The following is a 15,470-nucleotide window of genomic DNA, read 5'->3' on the forward strand; positions in this document are numbered from 1 at the left end:
GATTAATGACGACTTCCACGTCGGATGTTTCAATGTTTTAATTCAATTTCAAGTTTTGAGTTTTAATTGATGATGGTAGGAAAGGGTTTTAGTAATTTCTGTTGTTTAGTGAAAATACCTTTGTATTTATTATTTAAATAAATTATGTTACACAAAGGCTCAAAAAATATTCATACGCTTACAGTTAAATTACATGTTAAACATATGACATACGATCCAACTTTACCCCTCCGTAACACATTCTCTGACTTCTTTATTACAGTTTAACAACCCACTATAAAATATATTAGACTAAAAATGACACGAAATTAGGCACGTAAAAGTCCGGACCGACTTTACGGGACAAAACTTGCCGGACATAAAAATCCGTTGGAATTACTCAACTTCCTCACAATTTTGACATCTTTTTAAGTAAGAGCGTTTAAGAAAATCGCCCGCGGCTACGGGCTACGAGCTACGGGCTACGGAGTGTCTTAGACATCTGTCTCGTAGCACATCTTTGGCTACGGATTTTCGTAGGCGTTTCGTAGCTTTGAGGGAATTTATCACGGCATCGTTCACTTTTATGAGTTGAATGATTTATTTTTTCCAGTTCGTGGCTCTTTGTCATTGAACTAATTATTGTCATTATGTTTTATTGTTTGTTCTTTGGATGAAACAAATCCACTTGTCATATAAAAACAACACAAATGTAAAAGTAAATATGTCGCCCATAAATAAATTATATGACCAGAAAAATATAATAGACGAAACCTCAAAAGCGCACCCTCTCCCTACTCATATAAAATCTCAAACAGTTTATACATTAACGTCAACTGCCATGTTACTGTCATCGTTAAAGTTACCGTCAGACAATAACTTAGACTTGAAGTTTAAAGTCATGCATAAGCAATTCACGATGTGCCCACATACGTCATACATTGCACTACCAACTACCATTTTAATACATCTCAAATATTTAATCTTATATGGTCACGTCTATTAGGAATTTACGAGCAAACCCGCAGGACAAGTGTAGGGGAGATAAAACGTTATGTACATAAGAAAATTGCATTCAGTATTATATCAGAATGGTCGCGTTGCTTTGAATTTATTTTAGTTTTTAAGGGGGCTAAAGTATGTGTGTTGTGTTAAAAGAAAAGCCGATGTGGTTTGTGAATGTCGGCAAACACAATTTATAGCTTATTGAATGACTAACAAAATTTTGCGTACCATCTTGGATATCATAAATAAACAATGTTAACTTCGAAAACATTTTTTTTTTCCAAACTTATACAACTATCCTTGAAAAAACCTCCTCTTTCATAAACTCAGTTACCCTGCTTAAAACTTAACACACAATTTCCACCAATTTTTCAGCCACAAAAAAAATACTCCACCACGAAATTGGCGCAATATTGCCTCACTTATAGCAATGAAAAGCTCTCGTTCTTACGGAAGCCACAATTCTACATCTACCTGCACTACTCAGATATTAATGAGATTTCTTGTTTCCACACCGATTTAAATATTTTATAACGCCACGTGCAGCCAGGGGAAGACATATGTATGTTTTATACGGCAATAACCCGAAGTTAGGGGTGAATTTGTTCGAATACTCGCGTAGTTTTTCAAAGATGTCTGCCGCGATGAAATATTTTTTTCTATTGTGTTCTGTTTTTTGTTCTTTGTTTTCTGGTGCGTGGTTTTGTATTCATTTTTAATTTTTAGAGATTTTTTATTTACGATTTGTTATTTTTTTTATAACATTAAGACATCTAGAGCAGAAGTGAAATGGAATGAGAAAATGCTTTATTAATGCATTTTCACAATCAACCAAAAACAATTGAGCAACGCTGGAACGCGATCCAACTGCACTTTGAACTTCATACAACTAAAACATAACTAGCAGTATATTCTATTAGTTCAATCAACTGTGTCCAACTTTAAATTCATCAAACTTCACTCGCACGCTTCGCTTCAATAACTTATAACTTAAAACAGCGCCATCTCTTATCGAAATTCGGCAACTCGTCCGCAACTAACTTGTTCTAGGATTAGAACAATATATGCAATGCGAGTGTTCTCAGATAAGATGTGGCTTGGTTTAAGATATCGCGCCTGTGTGCAGTGCGGGATTTGTGCATGAATCCATGACACGAGACGTTGAGTCACAAGTTACAGGAAAGTGCACATGTATTATGTCTTTGTTCTTGATTTGTGTTGTATTTTGTAGCTAAATAATGTAGGTGCATGGTTCCATTAGGTGGATTAGACAAAGGTGAGCTGGATACAGTCAGAACTAATGTAGGGGAATTCCGCATAATGCAAATGATAAACGCTTTCTTACATACGATATTCATGAATACTGCTTAGAGTAATATAAATAACTAGCCATTTTCCCGCGGTTTCACCCACGTTCCATAGGAGCTACTGCCTGTACTGGGATAAAATATAGCCTATGTTACTGGCAGATAATGTAGCTTCTGAGCGGTGAAAGATTTTTTGAAATCGGTCCTGTAGTTTTTGAGTTTATCCATTACACACAAACAACCAAATTTTTCTCTTTTTAATATTAGTGTAAATAACTTCAAAAATTAAGACAAGCTATTTCGTGTAGTAGGTCAAAGAAAAACATCACTAGTTCGACACCATAACAAAACACCATACGAGTAAGGAAAGAGCTAAGTCGTTCACCCCCATAATCCTATAGACAGTTTACATGACACTCTTGAGGAAAGCACGGTGTGAGCTATTGACAGCCATGGGGTCACGTTTTGTGTAAGTAAGCATATAATGCATTTTCAGATATGATACACAAGTAACTGCTTAGCTATATGAAAGTGTTGCAAGAGAATATTGACTAACCAAAATTGCAAATCGAAGAAAAACCACTAATATAGTACAACCGTAAACTAATGTCTCACATCAGCTGGAAACCAGTGTTCAGTAAACAAATCATATTTTATTGAGAAGCAAACCAGTATAAGGGAAGCTTTCATCATAAAGCATGTTCAACAATAACTTTGTAGACAACAATAACATCGCCTCAACTGAATTACGGTCATACAGACTTTAAGCCATAACGTAGCCACAAAATAGTTAAGGAAGCCTAGTCAGATAACTAAGAACTAGTGGACTAATATATGGCCGTTTTAAATTGTCCCACAATCCCTTCCACACACAGTAAACAAGCCTGAGCATACAAGAATACCGCGGCTTCGCTCGCAGTCTTAGAGAATATTGCGCCATAACTCGGCCGGTTGCAACTGGATTTATCCAGTTTCGTGTGCGCCACTACTTCATAAAAGCAGTTATGGGATAATCCGTTGAATAAACGCGCTTTCTGACTGTATTTTGTGTTTTGAATGCTAATATTGGGTAGTGTTAAATTGCTGTGTTTTAAATGTTTTAGCCTGCTTTGTGTTTTCACTTTAGTTTTATTAACAGTTGAAACAAATGTTTATCATGAGCATTCTGAGGTTTATTTTGATCAGTTTCATTGGCAGACTAAAGTGGATAACTGTTATCTGAGGTATAAATACAGCGCTTTGTCATTTTTGTATACAAAATCTTTCAAAACGTCAAATATAATATTGTTCAGATAAAAGTTATCTGGCGATTGAAAAATCAGCCCTTAGTGAAGAAAACGCGCAATCATTTCCGCACATCAATCAAATAAGTCTTTCAAGAATCGTTACGAATTCCATAAAACACACAAAGTTGATTATAAAATACTCAGCATTATTCGCCTCAATAATTCGACGGCAAAAAAATAAATTACCCCGAAATTGGAATAACAAGATAGGCACGAGAATAATTCCCATTGTCAGGGGACTTGAACTTATTGAGGGAAACCAATTTACTCTAGAAAAATCCAGTTTTTTCCGGTACGCTCCGGATAGGAGTCGATCTATCTGGTCGGAACCGGTAGAAGTAAGATTTAGATGATGTGACTGTGTTGCTGGAAAATATGAATGAGTTATATTGTTTTGTTTGTAAGGGTGATATTGTGCGGGCATGAAAGAACCTCCCTTATTTGTCGTGTCGTATTCAGCCGAAGCTACAAAAAATAAAGGGGTGGCTGAAGACATACTTAGCCAAGAAAATAAATAAATATTAAGGCTTCTAAAGTTAAGTCAAGATAATTCCATTTAACATAAACCTATTCAAAACTCCAAAGGACCAGAAACTTTAATCAAACATTTTTGAACACGTCAAAGACTTTCGAAACTTCTCACACAAAAACCATATTTCTAAAGTTATTCGTACGTGTCCAGATCGCAGACGTACTCTCAAAGGGACGATATCAATATATTAACATACGATGGTTTTCTTTTGGGGCAGACGAGGCGCCCTCCCGCGGCCGTATCGCGAACTATCGGGCGCCAACTTTGCTCCATGCAAATTTAAACGCCTGCATTTTATGGTCGAGATTCGTTGTAAGTTATGAAGTGTTATTATAGTTTTTAGGATACGATGTTTCTCTTATTATGATTATGGGGTAAAGAGGGGGAAAGTTATTACTGACGGGGAAATTAAGTTTATATGGTAATGCAAGAATTATAAGGCGGACATCTTTGGGGGAGTGAGATCGTAGTTTAGGTTTAATGCTGTTTAGAAGAAACACTCTTACAACATAGTTAAAATAAAATTACTGACAAAATGCAAAGAGAAAAACAATCCTTGAACATAAATCTCATTAATAAAAGATTATACTGTAACAATAAAACAACAATCCTCATTCAAAATCAGTATAGAATAACAGGTTAACATATTAAATATTCAGAGCAAGATATAAAGTCATCTGTGTAAACGAAAAACTGGGTACAGAGAATAAAATCATAAAGTCCAATTCACGCCACAGAGTAGCGAAGTAAGTGAGATAATGTTAAATAAAATGCCAGTGCGATTGTAACTAACTGCCTCTATATAGTCGATGAGATTCGATTATACTGGCAAACTAAGATACGAGGTAATAATACAGGCTTTTAGTTATTTGGTTTATGTTGTACGAGTTTGTAAATACGGGGAATGAACATAAATACTTGGTTGTTTTTGAGATGATAATACACCAATTTTACATGTCTATTACAATATTATAAAGAGGAATTTGTGTTCTTATTTTTTTGTAGTGGATATACTCAAGAACTACTGAAAATTTTTTTATACTCTTATATTGTTGGAAAGCTGCACTCTTCTCGAGTATCACAGGCCATATTGTATCGCGATACGGGCAGTATTTAATACGGGGCGTAGGAGAATCCACAGGAAAACTTCTAGTACCAAATAATAGTGTGGCCTTTTTTTCCGAACTTAAAAAAGTGCTAAGTGCTTATTTTATTTTGAAAACCTTTAAGTTATAAACTAAACTACTTAAATACCGCATAAAACCAGAACAACATTAACTCATGCCATGAATATAATATTAGCGCACGGTTGTTTTTACTCTGTGCCACTTAGATGGCCATGCAGTGCAGTTTGGGTAAAATTTTAATTAGCCCCACGCTTGGGTCCTTTTTGTTAGCGTTTTTAGTATGAACAGCTTAATACAAGTTATTATTGTTCTGTGTTTAGGTTAAGTTTGAAAGCAGCTGGAGTCCGTTCGGGAGTTGGGACAATTTTGTTTAGAAAGATTTCAAATCTAATTTGATTTCTTATTCGTATTTTTTTAACAAAGTTGTGGTGAATTAATTAAGGAATCGACTATTGATTGTAACTATGTACATATGTTATATGCTATTTAATTGACATCTCATGGACTGGACTCATCCGAGTCCGAGTAAAACATATTCCTAAGTTTCCATGTGTTAAACACAACAAAAGTCAAGATCACTTCTAGATCCAACACAGTTTTCAATCCATTATTCCGCACGATGTAAGCCAGAAATACAGCAAAGCAGCTATTTCTCAAACACAAGCAACAATATAAAAACTCTAAGCAACTGAGTACACAAACCATGTATAAAAATTCCGCAGTGGTGCGCTCCATTTCACGCTAATATTTATAAACGTACATAAAAACAACTAAGTCTAAACGTTTCAAAGAGGAACAGTTCTAGAAAACCTCATGAGGAAGGAAAACACACGTAGTTTTTTAATCACACTGTTTTCTGCTATCCAAGTTAGGTATGTAACTATACAGGTGAATGTAGAAGGTTAACTATTTTTATGTATAGGTGGTGATGTCGAGTAGTATATCGAGAGGCAACGCAGCCTGGGCGGCGGGTCTGCCGTCATCTAATGGACGATCTGGCCAAGATCGCCGGGAAGCAGTGGATGCGTGCTCTTGAAGATGGGGAGTAAAGTCGCGGACCTCGGATGAAACTTTGATCCAGCAGTGGACATCTTCCGGCTAAAACTACGACGATGACGACGTATGTAACTTATTTTGGGTAAAGTAGTGTAGTTTTTTTTTTTATATCAACAGATCCTGTGATCATACCTCTGATGTCTAGAGAGTCATATAGGATGAACCTATATAATGTTGGATAGACTTTAAGTTCATAATGATATAGGTAATTATGAAAAAAAAAAACATTCAAATATAGACGATTACTTTGACTCAGTGGGTACTACGAATACCGTTTTTAACTACCTCATAGTTTGTTACGTTAGTTAAAAAGTTTAGTTGATGTGGTTTTTCTTAGTTTATCTGTATTATCCATTTCCAGGTTCAGTATCTGTTTTTATGCAGCGTGCAACACCGGCTGATTTATTGCCAGTAAAACGAGATGATAGCGCCGTCTCGCTCGCACGGTACATTGCACAGGTTTTTGTTACTGCGCTGTAAGTGATGGAATGAGACAAAAAAATTAGGATAGACTTAGAAAATAGTTCAAAAGTAGAAGAAGTAAGAGACTTGTTTTGTATCGTAATTGATTTTGATATTTTATTTAATAAATTGATTTGGAAAAACTAGTACACTTGAAATATGCATGGTGAAAAGGGCACAGCTTTTTTTTAACTTAATGATCTTTTGATAGAATCTTCCAGTGCATAAAAGTTCTACAGTGAATAAAATAAACCAAAACCAACGTATTTATACACTAAAAATAGTTCCTGTTATAATTTTGGAACAGTTTAATAGTTTTGAAGATTGTTGCATAAATGAATAAGTTAAACTTCCCCGTGCCTACTCTGCTGTGCGTTAATCTGTCTGGATAGAAGACGCTTCTTCAATGATATTCACTGAATTTATTTTTAATACTCAGTTTTATGATGTGGATTAACAACATCAAAGACGCTTTGTGAAGTAAAGACGTTTTGTTTGGAGTTTGATTTAGTGCAAAGATTGCCAAAGGAACTATGTAAATAAAATCTTTGTAAATCAAGAGTAAAACAAATGCTACAGATATAGATCACCAAACCTTTGAAGAATGCTTGGTAACTATATGATGGTGATATACAACGCAATTCACCGAAACTTGTAAAAACTTTCACATAAGTAGCCAAACTTACAGCTCATGCCTCATAGAGCCTTTATTTAGTAACAAAACATAAAACAAACAAATTACTCTCATGCATCACCTTAAATGGCGTGTTTAAAGTTTTCCTCCAAAAACTGCAATCCTGGCAACACTAGCCATACGCTGGAAGTTTGCACATCTCATTTAGTTAATTTATTCGTGGTGGCAACACCGCGACCCGGGGGAATTTGTTGGTTCTGAACGGGCTCCAAGTGGCATCTTCTTGCTTCTTTCTTGTTAAACAAGCGTTTATATTAAATGCAAGAATTGAACGAAATACTGCGATTTTAAGTACCTACAAAGTCTGTCGAATATTTTGTAAGCAAAACTAATGCTAAAAATGTTTTACCTCTTCCGGTAAAAGTAAAAGGTACAAGTAAATTCCTTCGGTTTTGATTTTACTGAGAAAAGTAAAAAACAACTCAAATTAAATTTAATAATCCCTACTACATTATCGGGAGGTCTCGGCGTCCGCAAAATTTCAAGTGTTAGTTTACCGGCATTCCTCTCCTCGGTTCACAGTACTGATACATTAACCAGAAAGATATTGTCGTCTTCTGCACTGGTTGATGTTGAAGTACCGTGTTTGACCGATGCGCTGGATGCCTGGAAAATGGCTACTCCCAATACGGATTTGCCCGGCAACCGCTGCTCTCAGAGACAATGGGACGGGCCGCTCTGTAGCACTATACGGAATAATCTATTAAATACGTGTAAAAGTGCTGCTGAGCGTGCCCGTTTGTTGGCTGTGGGAGAGTGGGAGTCGGGCCTCTGGTTACAGGCGATCCCGTCATCCAGCATAGGCACTATGCTGGATGACACAACGTTCCGCATCGCTACATGCTTACGGTTAGGCGCTCCCTGTGTTGCTCCGCATCGCTGCCATTGCGGTGAAGCCGTCGACAGCCTCGGGCACCATGGTCTGTCGTGCTGCAGAAGTGCTGGTCGTATTGCACGGCATGCCAGCATTAACGACATTATCCGTCGTGCTCTTTCCACCGCCGGCGTGCCAGCCATGTTAGAGCCTAATGGACTGGTACGTGACGATGGAAAGAGGCCTGATGGTATGACGTTGTTGCCATGGAAGTTGGGTAGGCCCTTGGTGTGGGATGCAACGTGCGTCGACACCCTGGCGCCATCGCATCTTCCCTGCACGGCAGGTCATGCTGGTGCGGCTGCTGCTTCTGCAGAGACCACCAAGCGGCGCAAGTATAGTAACCTTATTGGGAACTATACTTTTGAGCCGTTTGGGGTCGAAACGCTCGGACCATGGGGCCCGAGTTCGCGGTTACTTTACAAGGACATCGCGAAAAGGCTTGTCGACGCTTCGCGTGACCAGAGGGCTGGCTTATTCTTCGGACAAAGAATTAGCATTGCCATTCAACGTGGCAATGCAGCCAGTCTTCTGGGCACGTTTCCGGAGGACAGTGATGCGGAGGAATACTTCGACGCCTGATCGATGCTCTTTTATATTTTATGTTTTATGTTTATATCTATTTTGTATATACTATTTTATTTTTAGTTTTGTATAAAGATAAGTAGTTTAAGTTTGTATATATGTATAGTGTGTATATTGTGGAAATAGATTATAAATTAAAAAAACTACATTATAATATTCAGATTTGCACAAAATGTAGCCAATTAGTAGGTAAAAATTTTAAGAAATTAATTACAAAAGCAACGATAATCTTAAAGTAATAATATTGGTTTCAATCTAGCTCAATTTTTAAGAAAGTATCTAACGTAGAAATCTTTTCACTATTTATTTTATTCAGCCAATAGTAATTTCAACCGAATCCCATTCACTCTTTTATTCAGCTTCAACACTAAACTGCAGAACATAACTTATTACGATCGTTTGCTTTTTATTAAAACTTACGATCAAAATAAAGCACAATACCTCTTCATCCCCTGAAATAAAAATATCCATATTATTCGAATAGTTTGTAGTCTCAATTCACCCCAACGTACGGACAGACATTAAACAGATTTCGCGCTCATAAAATCCGTAATTTGAATTCCTTAAGACCTTGCAGGGGTTCGCTTGAATCTCCTTATATTAAGGAATCCGTAGGTATGCACGTATGTTCGTTGGTTATATAATTTGAGGTAGAATTCATTTGATGAATAATATATTTTGTTTAGGACAGAGTGACAACGTAATGAACCTAGCTTTGTAAATTAGGTTTATCGTGACAAATGTAAACTTTTTAACACATAAACCAATTTATTGTTTACCTAATAATTTAGGTTTGTCCGATAACGAATTGTAAATTGACTAAAATATTCTGTGTGAGATTCAGTTAGCCTTAATACTACAAACCTAATGGTCATTCATTTTCAATAAAAAAATCTGTGCTAAAAGGAATATCGCAAGCAAAGCCGGAGGGCATATAATAAGGAGTGCGAGGGCCGATAGTGGAATACGTAGGGAGGGAGAATTTTATTTATGACGTCATCAAAGACGACGCAGCGTAAGTAATATACGTCTGAAAGTTTTCTTTTACCGTCGCTTAATTATTGGCGAAAGTCGCGAACTTTGCTAACCAACTCCTGTACAGTTTATAAGTTTGATATTTAGTAGTCTAATATTATGAGTAGTTGCTTAATGGGCGAATTATGAGGAAATTCTGAAGGTTCTGTTTATTACTCGAGTACCTTTACTAGGGTTAATAAATTTTGCCAAGTTCAAGTTAGTGATCCGCTGTTTTTAATCGATAGTTTATTCAATGTTGAAATGAATTATAACTAAGTACTATTTTAAAATAATAGATGTACTATTTTACTTACTTCTTTCAGTTTTACCGGCTTTATTATGCCACATTTCTAGGCAAAATAATGGACTAAAGAATTTAGTTCTAAAGAAGGTAGTAGGTTTACCCGCATTCTTGTAGTCTCAGATTTAAAATTAGTAATACCTCTTCAAAGTAATACCTATAAGGTTTTACACAAACCAAATTGCAGAGGTATCATTGGTAATTCATAAGGCAGGCTCCCTAGCTCGATACAGTGACACCCCCTGATGCGGCGTGCAATAACAGCCGCTCAGACATTTTAATTTGTTTCCCTTATTTATGTGCTGCTAGCCAGAAGCCAATGGCACCGTCTTGGATTAAAATAAATGCACTCGCTTTGCTTTAAGACTGTTGCGTTATTTTTAATAAAATGTGTACGTAAATATGTTGAATGATATATTTTTTAAGTGGATTTGAAGCTTGAGTTTACCTATATGTAAAGGCTGGCTTGCTGCAGTCAGTTCATGGATTATTGTATTGACTATAGGTAGGCTATATCGAAATCTATCCTTTCAACTCGACAAAATAGTCTCTGTCGGTAGACTTAGTTAGAATCCTATATATCTGACATGTGCAATCCTAGAAAGCCTCTGCATGATATCCAAGATTTAGTGATTCTGATATTATACTTTTAAGCCTTTCTCTATAAATGGATTATCATTACTGGAAGAATTTCTCAAATTGAATTAGTATTTCTTGAGATTTGCGCGTTAAAGTAAATAAAGAAAAACGTCCAAACGGACCCTTCAGCTTATTAAAGGATAGTTATTTTCCGTAACTAAATTCTAAGTAACAATCAGAAACCTTTCAACAGAATATTCAATTAAACGTGCTATTAAGTGCACGGATATCACAAACAATAGGAACAATAGTTAGCAAACATAAAACAAAGCAGCTTTTAACTGATCTAATCTATCAGCCGCTGGTTAACAAATGACAATTAGCACGAATGTTTTCACCCTTCCTGAACGGAATTCACCTGAAAACTGGTCATATTTCATGAAAAATTTGTACCTTTGCTGTAAGGGCTAAGGATGGTGTTTGGTGCAAGTGATGCGTTGTAGCGAGAGAAACAGTGATTTATAACTGGATTTACGACTATCGTTTGTATGTCTTGCTACTAAAATCACTTCAAATTTTTTTTACATAGAATTAAAACAGATTATTTTTTTCAAACATATCGGATTTTTAGTAAAACTGAAGAATATTAATTGTTAAAGAAAGCTGATGCTGTGGGTAAACTTGAGCCGTATAGTGAAATTCCATTAATTTCGTAATAAGTCATAAACTGTATTATTATGCATCTCTTATCATAGATAGGACACATAATAATTTATCCATCGATTGAGTCCTAACACTGCGATAATTATCAATTAAGGATTAGCGAACATTCAGTCAATGGACATCGAAATGGTCCTTGAATAGGCTTAATTAATATGAGCACTGATTAATTTGCCAAATGAGCATGCTAATGTTAGAATTATACACTGGTTAGCAAATAATTTTCACCCATTGGAGTTCCTTGAAATTGGATATTTTGTGTCGGTGCTGCTACCATGGTTTTTATTTACTATTACAGGTGCTTAAGAAACGAGCGGTTGCGATACCGACGTCGTACCATGTATTTTGTATAAACACAAGAGAACATCAGTGCACCGGATGACAGACGCACTATTTGCATTGCTTACTCTCAAAATACTGTCGTACTTAAAAGTGCAATGGAAGTAATTTTTGCACTCATTAACAAGTTCTGGTCTAGTTGCTTATTATGTGCAACAAAACTCTTTATCTACCCTCAATCTCAGCCGTCTGCTTAACACGAAGTCTTAATGTTACTTAAATACGGAACTTAAATTAAGCAGGAATTTAGGGTTCCGTAAAGTCGCGTCGGTCAGAGGCCATGATTAATATCGCACTTGAGGGGACTACTCGCTGTTCTTGGGTAATTAGTTAATTTTTTTGACATTAATGTTCTGTAACTTATAAAGAATTGCCTATCGGAAGAGAAATATATCTTGACTAAAAGAGTCTGTTTCTTCGATATTCTTTTGCATGGTAATGAGACTATGGTACTTGGGATCTTGTGTTAAACTCTTATGCAGTCCGTAGCGTTTATTGTTTGTGTATTCTGGTAACACTATTTATACGATTTTGGGACATCATCAGTCCTTAGTATTTGTACATTGAAGATAATGCAATCCATTTAAATAGAAAACAATAGGTTGGTCACAAAATTCATGTTGATAAAAAAGCATCCAAATTAAGGATCATCAGTTTAGGAGCTGCGTTACCGTAAACAGACACATAGCGGTTAAACTTGTAAGAGATTAAGAACACTGTTACAGCCTTTTTATCGTCCCACTGTTGGGCACAGGCCTCCTCTCACATGGAGAAGGATTGAGCATTAATCACCACGCTTGCTCAATGCGGGTTGGTGATTTCAGACTTTATAGTCCAGGTTTCCTCAAGATGTTTTCCTTCACCTTTTTATCAGCCATTGGTGTCTAAGTATACTTAGAAAGTACATACAAACTTAGAAAAGTTGCATTGGTACTTGCCTGGACCCTAGAATCGAACCCACACCCTCATACTCGAAAGGTTGGTTCTTTACCTAATTCACCCAAAAACTCAAATAAAAAGAAATCTCAAAAACATTCCTAAGCAAAGGATTCACCTAAGCGTAGTACATTACATCTTCAATGTAAAGAAATCTAAAGAGGCTTAAGATTCCTTGAAATAGAACCCCTTTGACACATGCAGACGACCTAGAAAATATTCGTGAAAATAAATAGTTCTAGATCATATCAAAGGTGTTGGTAAAGACGTCTGAAACTTTGAAAAATAATATTTTGTGTCATATTTCAACGTAACATACGTAAACCGTATAACGCCTTTTTTTCTCTGAACTGTTAAAGTAAGGTTCAATCTTATAGGCCACCTACATTTCAAGAGATAACTCCAAATTCACAATATCAAAAGACATCAGCCGAATCTGTCTGTTGACGATCAAAAAATAAAAGTCGGTTTACCTACGTGGATTTTCATGCAGTTTTCACCAGTAAATGGAGTGATATGGAGTGATTCATAAGAAAGGTTTTCAGAGATTCCACATGGAAGTACCCTATCATGGTCCACTGATTCTATCACAAAAAATACTCGATAATAAACTTAGGTATAAACCTCACACTTACCTCAAATACTTGAAAAAATCTTAACACTATATCGCTTTCATGCGATTATCCGCAAGCGATGCGCTTCAATTCTGAGGAGAGTACGCGATAGCTCGCACAGCATCCTGAATGCTTTGTGCGATAAATGGGACTGCCCTATGCTAGCCCATTGGATACGGAGGCATAGTAATAATTTAAGTTATTTTTACTAACACTAGGTTAAGTATTCTTTTACTAACATCTTATGGATCGTGTATTTTGGTCTGAAATAAATGTTTTATTATTATTATAAATAATACAGAAGTAGATAAAATTATGTTACAGACTTCATTAAATAAATGTCCACATGCGGGTATGTCATTATTATACTTGTTCTGATTTAATATTTAGTTAGTACTAGCCGTGGTAGTAGTAGCAGTGAGGCGGTAAATAAGCTTACTTTATGACATGTTTCTATCTATTTGACAGTTTTTCTCCAACAGTTTCTAAGAAACACCTAAGTACATTCAAAGGTCTTACTCTCAGTTGGGATTCGTTTCGTTCGAAATAAATAATATCGAGTTAGAGAATAAGAAGTGAAGAAATTATGGAATGTTTTGAAACAAAAAGTCTAGACTAAAAGTACTATCAAATGTTATTTACAGAACTAGATAAAATAAATTAATTTAAAGGTGCTAAGCTTACCTGCAGCAGGAGATAATTTCGTCACCACGCCCCACCGCGATTTCCACTGAAACAAATGAAAAAACATAATTAGATTCACTTTCAACTTTGTGATTAGCTTAACTAGATATACCATAAAAAACCGAGGAGTACGTAGTCATTCACTCGCTCCACAACATTATCAAACTCGAGCATCAATGAACTAAATACCGAACCGAGTTCAAACTAAAAATACTGCACAATTACCTGAAAGCGTATTCTGTGATCAAGCTAAATATTTTTAGATCAATCAAAAAGCAGTCATCGTTTGGCCTCTGATTTCGAAAAATACGAACATTTTCACGTTCAAGCCCTGTAAATATTCAGGGTACATTTAGCTCTGGACAGTGGTGCGTGGTTCAAGTGACATGCGGAATGTAAATGTTGATTAGTACCTTAATAACGAATTAAAAGTAATCATTAGGCAGTAATGTAAAAGTATTGTTTTTAACATAAAAGAATTTTAAATATCATACTTTGTTAGCTAACTTGTTCCTGAATCGAGCAATAGAGTCTTTGCTGTTCCAAAGTGACAAAATCTTTTGTTGAAATACCTTATGGCCGGTTTCTCAGCACCTAAACAACCTGTAAACATGTTTGGCATCTGGCAATTGGCCATTGTTAACATACATATTATTACACACATTACCACATATATGTACAGATATTAATTTATGTCATCCTGTCTTCAAACACAGTACATCTCAGAGCGTCATCAACTTAGGCATATCTTCATTAAATATTCAAAAAAATCGCTGTCACTCCTGCCTCACAGCACACGCGATGCGAACCGATGCAATAGACAAATAGCCGTCAGCGAGCAAGCCGGCAATAAAATCCGCTATTTTACCGCGCCCCAACACGCTCGCGCCTCTTTATCGCTTTTTACTGGCTCAACTTTAGCTTCGTCTATGGCAGAACCTAATGCCTAGATGTAGTATAGATCATACCAGTAATATTGGTGGAGGGAATATTTTGTTGGGTTAGGAAACTGTTGAAATGTTGTTTTTAGTAAGCACAATTTTGATTATAACTTCTAAATCTGAATCGGTGTTAAAGGTTTACCATAACAGTAACTAAGATTGTAACATCATATTGATGTTATTACGTATTTTATATTCGATAGATACAGAATATTTTCTTCAAAGAGTATAACAACAGTTTCTGCTAATTAGTCCTAAATAGACTTATTTATGTGTTACTGTGTACTTAACAACGTTTTATAAATAGGCAGAAGAAATTACTTCAACTGTGTAACATTTTGTTCGAGAAATAATTCAGCGTCTGAAATAATATGTGAAATTATTAAGAAGGTTATAAAGGTAGCCATAAAACGTTTTACGACTGGAAAATAA

At 35.9% G+C, this 15,470-nt stretch overlaps 1 protein-coding gene across 1 annotated transcript in view; it reads right to left on the reverse strand.

Moving 5' to 3' along the window:
- Window positions 1-14,059: 14,059 nt before the first annotated feature.
- LOC135118124 (uncharacterized) overlaps window positions 14,060-15,470 on the reverse strand; it is a 101,750-nt gene continuing 100,339 nt past the window's right edge. The window contains exon 3 of the mRNA XM_064039252.1: window positions 14,060-14,143. Coding sequence (XP_063895322.1) covers window positions 14,060-14,143 — 84 coding nt within the window. The remainder of the gene's footprint in view (window positions 14,144-15,470) is intronic.

This window comes from Helicoverpa armigera, chromosome 18, assembly GCF_030705265.1.
Source record: "Helicoverpa armigera isolate CAAS_96S chromosome 18, ASM3070526v1, whole genome shotgun sequence".
Taxonomy (NCBI): Eukaryota; Metazoa; Arthropoda; class Insecta; order Lepidoptera; family Noctuidae; genus Helicoverpa; species Helicoverpa armigera.